This window comes from Ambystoma mexicanum, chromosome 1q (assembly GCF_040938575.1).
Source record: "Ambystoma mexicanum isolate Mex_15411 chromosome 1q, UKY_AmexF1_1, whole genome shotgun sequence".
In the NCBI taxonomy this organism is placed as follows: domain Eukaryota; kingdom Metazoa; phylum Chordata; class Amphibia; order Caudata; family Ambystomatidae; genus Ambystoma; species Ambystoma mexicanum.
The window spans coordinates 1,522,552,939-1,522,565,954 of NC_090922.1; the positions used below are offsets into that span (position 1 = coordinate 1,522,552,939).

Genomic DNA, 13,016 nt, shown 5'->3' on the forward strand with positions numbered 1-13,016 from the left:
ACAGCTTACCTGAGTGGAAGAAATTCCACCCGGTATTCGTGTGTGGGGCCGTCGCTGGAAAAAGCCAGTCGGGGCTCCTAGAGCAAGAAAACGGAGGTATTAGTCTCCTCAGACATGATCATGCGTGAAAAGTCAACACGTGCAGGACTGAGTGGTTGTGCAGCATGTTGCATTAGTGAAATAAAATCTTACCTCACGTGCAGCACTGGGATCCGCAAGGATTTCGCGTGATCCACAGTCCTGCAAGAGGTCACTAAGTCAGTACCATGTTGTAAATACAAGAACCATTATCTAGGAGGATAAAATCACGGCCCTGTAAGAGTACCTGGCTGCAAAGCGCGAGCGATGCTCCGTGCAGGCTGTGTTCTGCAGAGGTCTGCAAGGACTGCTGAGTCACTCCAAGACAGAAGGAAAGCGAAAGACGCGGCGTAATGGACGCCGTCGCTAAGCAGCCGATCATTATATACCGACGGCCATGTTGGAATGGTTTAATGGCGCCCGGGATACCACGTTTAACCCGGGGGTAACCCAATTATCTAAAAAGGTGTGGAAAAGGGGGTCCATACCGTGTGGGCAATGAAACAGGTGAATGTTAGGTACTCATACGGGATTAAGGAGTGACCAAAGGTGTATGTTGATAACGGTTGTCATGGTAACAAGTCAGACGTGCTGTAGCAGCAAAAACATTATAGAAAAACGAGCATAATTAACTAGACATATATGGCTAGGCATAGCTTGAATACATGGAAATATACAGTAATAAATACCTGACAAGTCAGACGTGTTGTAGCAGCAAAAATCATTATAGAGAAGCGAGCATAATTAACTAGACATATATGGCTAGGCATAGCTTGAATACATGGAAATACACAGTATTAAATTCCTGACCGCAGTGCATGTAGGTAGAATCCTGCGTGTGTTCTCCATTACTAGAATGCATCCTAACATGTTGGTGACCCAAGAGCCGGCGCTCCCTGAAGTGTAACAAATCACTGTATGGTGGTGTGTCTTGCAGTCTAGTATAGTCTGTGACCCAGAGCCCTCTGCATATAATCTGGGCGGGGGCAGACATTTAATGGAAGAACAGACTACCACCTGGGCTAGGCAACTTGTTTGTGTTTATAAGAAAGACTTCCACTCAAGTGAAATGTTGAGTCCTGCTTGCACTGTGTCTAGTTTATGGACCCATCTTTGCTCAAGTTGGGTCAGGGTCTTGTTTAAGTCCCCTCCCCGTTTGGCTACGGTTTTCGTTTTGTTTTGTACTTGTTAAATATGCTGTTCACTATGTTGTGTCGATTACTGAATTGTCCTCGGTTTTGTTACACAAGCATTCACCGGCATCACTGGTGTCTGCTTCCATGGTCTATATGTGTGTTATAAAAAGCAATGTTTGATGAAAAGAAATGTTGACGCATCAATCAATCCCATTCACGATGTGTGATATAATACGGTCCAAACAATCTTTTGAGTAAGATACCATTACTTGAGTGTCTGTGTTTATTTATGTTAGACCACAGGGTACACAGGAGAGTGTGAAGGTGTTCCTTCTTTTGACCTGTTCAATTCTATCTGTGATGGTGAAGTAGGCATCGCAGGTCACCTGCACATTCACCGAATGGTATTGTTGCATGTTGCGGTATCCCGGTTCTGTAGCCTGGGGATGCAGGGGCATGGGGAGGGTTACCAACGCCACATGTGTGCAATCCAATGTTGTAATGGTGTTGGGGAAATGGGCAATGTTGTAGAATCCTGCCTTTGCTACACCTGCTTGTGCCGGTGCGATGGGTATGGAGATGTGCTGATGGATATGCCTCGTGAGGGCATACAGGACTTGGTCCAGCACCTTGAAGAAGGTGGGCTGAGACATCCCATTCAGTGTCCCAACTGTGTTTCTAAATGCACATGTGCCACAGAAATGTAGGACTGCCACACGCTTCAGCATGGGAGGGGGGATTGGCTGGCGCTCTGAAGTTCTGCCTGTGTCAGGGTGAGCAGATCGGGGATGGTTGGACGGTTCATGCGGCAAAGGGCGACTAATTGGCTGTCCGTGAGTGTCCATGGGGATGGGCGGTGTTAGGGAGAATTCTCAGAAATGTGTTAATTCCCTTCTACCTTAGAGACCCCTAGGAATTTGTATCTCATGTAATTTTAATGTGATATAATGTCTGTGTTCTGACAAACTCCATAGGCATCTTCTTTACATTGTGGCACACAGCAACTTCAGTGCAGTGACAGAGGGAAGTCTTTCAGATTTCCCAAAGGTTTAAATACCTTCTCTGGAATGAACTACTGTTTCCAAGAGCAGTAAAGTGAAATTGACTTTACTTACATTTTGTAACTTTCTAGACCAAGCACACACTATCTTACAATAGGGTGCTGGAGGGATCACTTAGTAGCCCCTTTGTCTAGTTTCTCAGGTAACATTTTTATGATACCCTTCCTACAATTAATGGCTGGTGGCAGTGGTTTACTTTTTACTACCATTGTGTGTTTTTACCACGGGCTGCGTTCGCAGCCACTGTAAGGCACGCACGGGTGCCCATTTCGTCAAAATGGCCCCAGTCTTCTTTTTTCACCATTTCTTGTCAGGAAAGTCCTTCTTGAGATTTACTCTGCGCGCCAAACCAGGTTTGGTCTCTGTATTCATTTTGTCTTTGGCGGGATTCACGAGTGAATCCCGCCTCTAGCACCAATATGTTTGGCAGGGGCATGAAGTGAGGGAGGTGCCCGAAACTCCCTGTGCTTAATCCCCTTGGTTACAGGAATGCACCCAAAAGGTGATTGGCCGGCTGGCTGTCCGGCAAGGACAGCCACCCTGCTGTGTGATTGCCAGCTAGGCTGGAATAAATGGGAGAAACCTGCATAAAAGGCGAGGACTTTTGTTTGGCTTAGAAGGCAGAGTGGACCACTGGACTAAGGAATCCGAAGAAGAACTTGGAAGAGACGCCTGCTACAACTCCTGGGCCATTGGTTTGCCCGGTGAAGCCCTGCTGCTGTGCTGAAGGAACAAGTTACTTACCTGTAACTGTTGTTCTCCAGCATGGGTCTGGCATGGATTCACATGCTCATGAATATTCCCCGTCGTCAGGCTGGGAATCCTCGGTAAAGAAAAAACCAGTATCAGTTTCGTTTCTGATCTGTCTTTCGTAGTAATAACCAATCACTGGTCTCTGCGTCATACTGACCACAGCCAATGACTGCCCTCTACCTAAGCACCGCCTCTGGCAGCCATCTTCAGATTTGGAAGCACGTGAAGTGGCAGTATGACCAAGTGAAGAGCCGCAGAGGGGTAGGCGGGAGGGTTCGCATGTGAATCCATGCCAGACCCATGCTGGAGAACAACAGTTACAGGTAAGTAACTTGTTCCTTCTCCAGCATGGGGTCTGGCATGGATTCACATGCTCATGAATAAAGAATACATAGCAGTACACACATGCACAACCACGGGAGGTGGCAAAGGCTCAACATTAAGCATCACATCAACTCAACATTAAGCATCTTACCTCCTCACCAGGCTCACCTCAGGCGAACAGGTTGCGCAGCACTGCTTGGCCGACCCTGGACTCCTCCCTGGAATCCCGGTCGACGCAGTAGAATTTCGTGAAGGTGTGCGTCGACCTCCACGTAGCAGCCCTGCATATGTCCAGCAGGGGCACACCAGATAGGAACGCCGTGGTAGCTGCGATCGCTCTGGTGGAATGGGCTCTCGGACGGCCAGGCAGCGGTCGGTTTGCCAACCGGTGACAGTACATGATACAGCCGGAGAGCCATCTGGAGATGGAAGCCTTCGAGAGAGCCTTCCCCTGATTGACAGGTCCAAAGTTCACAAAGAGTTGTGACGTCTTCCGAAACCCCTTCGTGCGGTCCACGTAGAACTTCAGCGCTCTAGCTACATCCAGCGAGTGCAAAGTCCTCTCAGCCGGCGACGAAGGCGACGGGAAGAACACAGGTAACACCAAGGGTTCGTTGAGATGGAAGTCCGACGGTACCTTGGGCATGAAGGAGGGGTGCGTCCTGAGCACTACCCTCGTGTCGTGGAAAGTCAAGTACGGGGCCTTGCAGGAAAGGGCCTGGATCTCTCCCACTCGTCGTGCGGAGGTGATGGCCACAAGAAAAGCTGTTTTCCACGATAGAAACTTCAACGGGGCCGAGTGCAGAGGCTCGAACGGAGGTCCCATGAGCTTGGTCAGCACCACGTTGAGCTCCCACGCCGGGGCCGGAGCCTTCACCGGCGGGAACGATCTGAACAGTCCCTTCATGAACTCTTTCACCAGACGATGAGACCACAAGGACGTCCGCCCCGTGGTTCTGGTGTATCGGGAGATCGCAGCAAGATGAATCTTGATGGACGCGTGTGCCAAACCAGCTTTGGCCAGCGTCAGCAGGTACGGCAGTACTTGGGGAGCCGTAATCCGTAGAGGGTTAATCTTCTGTGCGTGGCACCAGACAGAGAACCTCTTCCATTTGTGTCCGTAGCATTTAAGAGTCGAGGACGCCCTGGCCTTTGCAAGAACCTCTCTGCAATCGGCCGGTATGTCGTATCCTCCAAACTCTAGCGCTCCAGGAGCCAGGCCTGCAAGTTCAGCGACTTCGGGTCGTGGTGGAGGATGGCGCCTCCTTCCCTGGAGAGTAGATCCGCGTCCGCCGGCAGCTTGATCGGCGGGGACGCTGACAAGTCCAGAAGGTCCGGGAACCATATCTGCCTCGGCCACGCAGGTGCGACGAGGATCATCCTGCACCGTGACCTCTTGAGCTGGTTGACGAGCCGGATTAGCAGAGGCAAGGGAGGGAACGCGTAGAGGAACAGGCCCTCCCAGGGGAACGAGAAAGCATCGCCCATGCTCCTCGTCTGGGGAAACCTGCTGGCGAACCTCCGGCACTTGGTGTTCGTCGCCGTCGCGAACAGGTCGATCTGGGGTGTGCCCCACCGTCGGAAGAGGCGATCCACCAGATCCTGCCGTAGTTCCCACTCGTGGCACGAGCGCAGCTCCCTGCTGAGTGAGTCGGCGATGGTGTTTTTTATCCCCGCCAGATGAAACGGCACCAGAAAAATCCCTTGGGCGACGGCCCAATGCCACAGGTCCTGCGCCTCCTTGGACAGCGCTGGGGACCTGGTTCCGCCCTGTTTCCTGATGTAAAACATGGTGGTGGTGTTGTCGGTGAAGATCCTCACCACCTTGCCCTTGAGGGACGGAAGGAAGGACCTGAGGGCCCAAAACACTGCACGGAGCTCCAGGACGTTGATATGCAGGGACTTCTCCGTCGGGAGCCAGAGTCCCCTCGCGTGCAGATTTTCGGTGTGCGCTCCCCACCCTTCCAGGGAGGCATCCGTGGTCACAGTCTCCTGGTGGGCTGGGGTCTGGAAGTCCATGCCCGCCGTCAGATGCGCGCGGGTGCCCCACCACCGTATCGCTCGTCGGAAACTCTCGTCGAGCTTGATCCTTTCCTCGAAGCTGCCCGTCGTCTGGATCCAGCGCGCATCCAGGAATTCTTGCAACGGGCGCATCCGGAGCCTGCACATGGGAATGAGGTAGATGCAGGAAGACATCATCCCGAGGAGGGACTTGATGGATCTCACTTTGGCCGCGTCGGCCACCAACATCCGTTGCACCTTGCCCAAGATGGTCCTGGTCCTCTCCTCCGACGGGGAGGCCAGAAAGGACACTGTGTCGAGCCTCGCTCCCAGAAACAGTGCGACTTGCGCGGGCACCAGGTGGGATTTGGCGTAGTTCACGGAGAATCCCAGGTCCGTGAGGAGTTGGACGGTCCTTGCCGTGTGGACCACGGCGAGCTCCTTCGTCTTGGCGCGGATGAGCCAGTCGTCCAGGTAGGGGTAGACGTGAATCCCCTCGCGGCGCAGCTGCGCCGCCACCGGTGCGAGGCACTTGGTGAATACCCTGGGTGCCGACCGTAGTCCGAAGGGAAGGGCTTTGAACTGGTAATGACGCCCTTGGACCACGAACCTGAGGAATTTTCGGTGCCCCTTTAGGATGGGAATGTGGAAGTAGGCATCCTCCAAATCCAACGACGATAGGAAGTCTCCTTCCTCCAGTTGACCCAGGACGTGCTGGAGGGTGACCATCCGGAACTTCTGCGCCTTGATGAACTTGTTCAGCCGTCGCAGGTCCAGGATGGGGCGCCATCCTCCCGTCTTCTTCTTCACGAGGAAGTATCGCGAGTAGACTCCGGAGCCCCGAAGCCTCTTTGGGACGAGTTCGATGGCGCCCTTTCTGAGCATCGCCTTTACCTCCAGGAGAAGTTGAGGGACATGAAGTTCTTTCCTGGCCACGGGGGGGACGCGCGGGCACCTTCTTTGAAACTCGAGCGCGTGGCCCCGGGCCAGGGCGTCCAGCACCCAACGGTCGGTGGAGATGGACTCCCACACGCTGACGAAGCCCGCCAGCCGGCCTCCCACCGGGGTGCTTCGGTGGGGGCCCGACCCCACGGCCGGTTCAATCCTGCTTGGACGCGGCCTTGCCGCCTTGACCTCCTTGGCGACGACGGCGGGGTCCGCTAGACTTGCCTCGTCCTCTGTAGGCCTCTTGCGACGACGAGCGGGCCGCTTGACGGTAGGAAGCGAAACCGCCGCCGGAACCTTTGGAGGCGCCCTTGCCTCCGCCGCTCCGAAAGGGCGTCCGTCGTTGCTGCAGGACTCCAAGGGCCCGGGCCGTCTCAGTATCCGCCTTGATGGCCTGAAGGGAATCGTCCACTGTCTTCCCAAACAGGTTGCTCCCGTCGAAGGGCATGTCCAGGACTCTGGTCTGGACGTCCTGCCGAAAGTCCGTAGCTTTGAGCCATCCACGACGTCGAAGGCAAACGCCGTTGCCCAGCTGGCGGAACCCAGTGTCGGCGATGTCCGTCGCCACGGTGATGGCGTGGTCCGAGGCCACCTCACCTTCCTGCAGGATCTCAAGGGCCTCCGCCCTCTTGTCGTCCGGCAGAAAATCCAGCAGGGGAGCCATCTTGTACCAGAGCTCCCTGTCGTAGCGGGCCACGATAGCCAAGGCGTTGGCCGCTTTAATCGTCGTCGCTGCCGACGAGATGACTCTACGCCCCATAGTATCCAATTTCTTTCCCTCGCCGTCCGGCGGGGAAGTCGATGTGGAGGCCGCACCCCCCCCGCTTTCTTCCTGGCTGCCGCGGAGACGACGGAGTCCGGGGTAGGCTGCGCCCGGAGGGATAGGGGGGCCGTGTCCGGGACCCGGTACTTTTTCTCGTACCGGTCTCTTCTAGCTGGCGTCGTGGAAGGGTTCTTGAGGAGGGAAAGGCCCTCATCCCAAATGTCGTCCAACAGAGGCACTGCGAGGACCGTCTTCCTCTTGGCCTCGCGCCGCTGATAAAGGAAGCCTTCCTTTTTCTTCTCCTCAGGGCAGAGTTGGAAAAGCTCGGAAGCCCTGGAGATCATGGAGTGGAAAGATCCGATCTCGTCGGGCGGAGAGGCCCTGGTGGGAGGCGACGACGGAAAATCCTCGTCGTATGCCTCGTCGTCCGTACCCGTCGCTGCCGTGTCAGTCCCCGTATCATCCCCTCGGGTGGACGGGGAGGAAGGCTGGAAGGGGCGCGACGGTTGAAAAGGAGGTGGTGGATGGATCCTTCTTTTCTTGGTAGGGGGAACACCAGAAGGTCCCGGTTCTGGATCCCCCGACGGGAGAGGTTCCTCCGTCGGTAACGGTAGCCTCGTCCTTATCTCGGAGCATAAGGACTGTATGGCCAACAAAATGGCCGCCGAGTTGTCTTGCGGCGCTGGCAGAGGGGAATCCGACGGGCGAGCAGGGGCCCCGTCGGTATCCTCGACGATGTCGTCGTCGTCACCTGCGTCGGGGTCCATTCCGACGGGCTGGCCTTCTTCCACGCCTAGGCCGTGGCTTAAGACCTCGATCAGCTCCTCTTCTGAGGTTGAGGCCGACTCTACGACGACGCCCTGCCCCCCCTTCTTCTTCCCCAGGGAGGGTTTCACGGGGGTCCTATCGATGGGCACAAAGGAAGACTCCCTCCGAGGAGGCAGGGAGATTCTGGGCCCTGAGGTCGCCACCACTGGTGCAGCCACCACAGGCTGAGCCAGGGCCGCCGCGACCGTTTCGATAGAGGGCTTGGTCGGATGGATCAAGGCCTTCACCACCTTAGGTGCGCTCACCGCCTTATCCTTGAGGGAGGGGGCACTGCCACGCTCCTCCTCTGCCTTAGAGCTCGACCGGGGCCTCTCCAGGAGCTTCGCCGGGTGCTCGGCCTTCCTCTTACCCGACCCAGAGCGTTGGCTCGTGGTTGATGGTGCCGGGGAGGGTGCGCCCTGCCTGGCGCCCGTAGAGCCCGACCGTTCGGCGCTCCCGGTGCCAGCGGACTCGCGGTGCTTGGCCTTATGTTGGGCCCCCGTCGCCGGGGCGCCCTCAAAGGTCTTAGAAGACCGCTCGGATTTCTTCTTCTTCTCGCCAGACGGGCTCTTACCCTCCAGCCAGTTGGCGAGACGTTGATGGCGGTCCTTCATGGTCCGTTCCGACATGTTGCCGCAAAACGCACAGTCCTTCTCCACGTGCGTTTTGTCCTCATGAAGGCAGTAAAGGCAGAAAGAGTGTTCGTCCTCCTTGAAGACGTTCTGCAGCTGGCATCCAGGGCAGACCCTGAACAGCTTTCCGGGCGTCGAGCTTCCCTTCTCCTGGGCCATCTCCGAGACAGGGCCTGAGAAGCTTCTGGACTCCTCCGAAGTGTAGCTCGACGAAATCTTCACCCTTGAGGGGCACAGATGAATCCGACACGGGTCCCCGTTGATCGGATGTAGGATCGGTGGAGCTTGAGGCTCTTTTGACCGAAAGAATCGAAGTTTTTTGTAAAAAGCGCGAAAAAATAGCACTAACGCTCGAGAGCAATAGCACGAGGATCCCAACACATGAACGTGCGGTAAAAATCTGAAGATGGCTGCCAGAGGCGGTGCTTAGGTAGAGGGCAGTCATTGGCTGTGGTCAGTATGACGCAGAGACCAGTGATTGGTTATTACTACGAAAGACAGATCAGAAACGAAACTGATACTGGTTTTTTCTTTACCGAGGATTCCCAGCCTGACGACGGGGAATATTCATGAGCATGTGAATCCATGCCAGACCCCATGCTGGAGAAGCTCTGAATTCGCCTCAACTAGAGAAGCCATGCAAGGACTTCTCCCTTTGAGTTGGTGGGACCAATCAACTCCAAAGTAAGCCTGTCTGGCTCCTTCTCGAAGCTCCTCTCGAAGCTGGTGGTCTTTCCACTGCAATTGGTGCTGGACCGAAGAGCCAGGGAGAGGAACGCCAGATTGTTTGTGTTGCTTTTAAGTCGGACACGAGCGCTAGGAAGATCCTCCAGACTTCCCGGTTGCAGGACTCACCAAGCCTGAGCCATCTCAACAGAGTGCTGGACCCCAGAAGGAAGGAAAGTCTGAAGTGGTGTTGCTATTTGCTGTCAGGCGTTGGGAGCTGAAACACTGAAGAACCGCTGAATTAAGTTTGCCCATTGCTGCCGCTGACCGTCTCACTGCAGAGAAGTCCTCAGACGTCCTCCCCACGACTGAGGCTCAGGAACAACAGGATCTGCAGAGCTGTACAGGAACAGAAGCCAGCTGGAACCATTCCTTCTAACCAGAGGTACTGTAAAGTCTGAGAGAACTTACCTCTTGTTGTGTAGCCTTGCTTGCTCTCAGTTGAGACCTGTCTTGGTTACCTTGCAAAGTTGCTAAAGCTTTGCCCTTCACAAGCCTTCCAGCTTGTGGCCCTTCAAGTGTTCTATTTTCTACAAACTTTTCTACAAACATTGTGCAAGACTTTTGACCTACCTGCCAGGGGTGTTGCTAGGTATGGAAAAGATCTGGGGCTAAGCTAATTTTGGGAGTGTTCAGACTGGGGGCTAGCTAGCCTTTTTGGTTGCAACCCCTGAGCTTCTATCCGGGGCTACAACCAAATGACCGGGGGCTATAGCGCCCTCAGTCACCCCCCCGCCCCAACCCCTACCCCCTAGCAACGCCTCTGCTACCTGCAAAGAAGATCTCCAGTCCCTCTGGACATTGTGCAATTAACGTTGATTGTCCTGGCTCCCTGAGAGACTCCTCTTTACCTCTGACTTTGTGCTTGGGAAGGTGTTTAAAAGTGCTTACCTGTTTCTGAATTATTTGGTAACCTTTGTTTTATTCCTCTATTCTATCTTTTGCACCAAACTCCATAGTGCTCTAAATGTACCGGTGATAAATCAATGTCCACAGTGTCTTAGCTATTTAAGTCACCTGACGGTGTAGGAAGTGTCTGTGTGCCATCCCCAATGGGTGCCATCTGATTTTTACAGAAACACAGTGTGTTTTGAAGTATATTTAAGTGTTACATGTTTTGTTCCCCTTCTGAGGAAGGCTTTTATAACTGACTGAAATAAATTAATAATTGTTTTATCAAGAAACTTTGAGTGTAAGTGTTTATTTGGAAAACTGTCACAACCTTACTGCTCACACTGACCCCTCTTGAGATCAGCGTGGCTGCTCGACCACACTACCAACCTGTGTAATTCAGACTTCTACCAAAGGTTGGGTCCCTGTTGCCAGGAGGTCAAGGTTATTGTATTGCAGCCAAAGGGTACTGCATACAACCTTAACAGCCAGATACGTGGTATGGGTGCCCTCCGCTGCACGTGTCTCTTGCGCCTTTGTGGTGCATATCTCCTTCCTTGCTGTGGTCCAGCATGCTGCTGTAGCTGTATGTAGAGTAGCAGGATGATGAGTCCATAATCTACGTCTGCTTGTGGATGCATGTTGCTTGGGTGGGTGTGGCCCTTTTATACTCCTGCTGAATGGTTCTGGTGCACCTGGTCCTTGATTTGTGACACCTGTATGTATTTACCGCCACCTTTTTTGTGGAGGGAACTGTGCTGTGGTTTTGGCTGAATTTTCTACGATTTCAGGGCTTCATTCCGCTGTTTTTTGGACTTTTAATATGGCGGCAATGGGTTTTTGTTTTTTCAAGGTGATTCTGCCTGCCGAATTAGCCCCACCGCTAATTTTGCCAAATCTTGTAGGAGCCAACAACTGAGGTAACTTCGCCGGAGGAATAATCGCCAAATCTCCTGTAAGTCATAATTTTGTGTAGTGGTAAAGTAACCGCCACTTTTATCACTTACCACCATACTTGTAATGAGGCCCCAAGTTTCTACTGACGTCATCTCCTGCTGCAAATTGGATTAGGTCTACTCATTTCCCGATTCACAGCAAGTGCCATTCCACTTTCATATTCCATATCAAATTGAAACTTTCCATTAAAATGTACTAGTAAGGGCAGTTTCCTATCAAAACCAGACATTCAAAGAACCATCAGACCATCTGATCCAAGCCAAGCAGGGCTCAGGCCAGTCAAAGGGAACTAATCAATCCTAACCGTGGCTGACAATCTTTTGTTGTTTCCAATATGCACAGTTAGGAGCTTCGGTTCTCCCACAACATCCAATATAGGCAATCTAATACTCTTATTACATGCCTGGAAATACAGGTGGGTGAATATCACCTGGAAATGGCCAGAATACTTTTTCTTGCAGTAGATTTAATCTTATCTCCATCCCAAGGGTAGGCCCCTGTAATCTCTGCCCCACCACTAATTTTGTGCACCATATACATGAAACATCGAGGAGCTTGAAAGTGATTTTCAGTTCAGAGTTTCTGGACTACGTCAGCGAAACACAAATCTTCATGCAGATGTCTGTGGATGAGTTCATATGAAGCGAATTATGTCTACTTGGGAGCTCCTAAGTATTTAAACCAAAGGTCAACTAGCCAGTGTCACCATCCTATTGTGCCTAGGCTTAGTCATTGACCTGGTATCCCCCAGAAGCATGTAAAATGTAACATCCTCTAGATCATGCATGGGGCTATGCACAACTTCGGACAAGCTCTTCCCTAGTCTATATAAACCCCAATTAGATCCATCTCCAAGATCTAACCAAAAACCAACGAGCTGCGATTCCCTGATTCAGACGAGCTCATTTAGATAGGCCCTTCCTTGCCTTAAATGCACCCTTGCTATGGAACAGCGACCCAATGCCTTAGCAAGGTAGATGCACACTTTCCATTCCAAAGACTATGCTCTTAATTATATAAATCTCTCCACCTCTGTGATGATGTAGGATGCAAACCAGTTCCGAGACCACAGTGCACATAATAAATAACAGTAGCAGAACACAGCCCAATCCTCTCTAAGCTCAAGACACCCAGACCCATTGTTCTTCATGAAGAGTCACACAGACAGACAGTCACTTATCAGACATCTCTACACATTCACACGGTCTCTCTAAGTACTACAACACCTTGACCACTGATCTCACCACATGCACCATGAGACATTACAATGCGGCCAAGAAAACGTGGTAGAACCATAACACTTCTGGCATTTCTCGCCCACTTCCTTTAGAAAATCTTTTAAACATTTCATATACACAATTCATAATACCTTTGCCTCATTTCAAACCTTCGCTTATGACTTGCACTGCATTTTCATGGTGCGTCAGTGGCAACCTACACAGAGCTCCATTGCAGGGCATCAAATTCCTGGTGCAAAGATTCCATACAGGAAGTAAAGTGGAGGCAAGCGATGCAAGAGACAGTACCTGATTTACAACTCGACAGATCTCCCCAATTTTTCTGATGACGTCTTGGTGAAGGCGAAGACTTTCCTCTAGCTCCTCTTCATCCTTAGCCTTAGCGTAGCTCACGCTGCTGTTGTGGGAAAAGTATAATCATTACGAGCCCATTCGGATTGCAGCCCGGCTGTTGCACCTTTCGTTATAGCCACACATACGAAGAGGATGTTGAACAAACACCAGGGACTTGACACCACAGTCCAGGATTCATCCTGGACCACAGCTATTGCATTATTTTATCTTCACTGAGTCATTCAGACATAACAAAATACACAGCAAACAGTAGTCATAGGGACGGGACTGTAACAGCAGCAATAAACCTTCCAAAAAAGGAGTAAAGCAATCAGGTGTTGTCAAGTTGTGGGCATGGATCAAAATCGGAC

General features: G+C 52.4%; 1 protein-coding gene across 8 annotated transcripts in view; it reads right to left on the reverse strand.

Annotated features, from left to right (window-relative positions):
- SZT2 (SZT2 subunit of KICSTOR complex) overlaps window positions 1-13,016 on the reverse strand; it is a 2,035,845-nt gene that overhangs the window by 708,497 nt on the left and 1,314,332 nt on the right. For all 8 annotated transcript variants that reach the window (XM_069642429.1, XM_069642432.1, XM_069642427.1 and 5 more), the window contains one exon: window positions 12,601-12,709. In XM_069642429.1, the coding sequence (XP_069498530.1) occupies window positions 12,601-12,709 (109 nt within the window). The remainder of the gene's footprint in view (window positions 1-12,600; window positions 12,710-13,016) is intronic.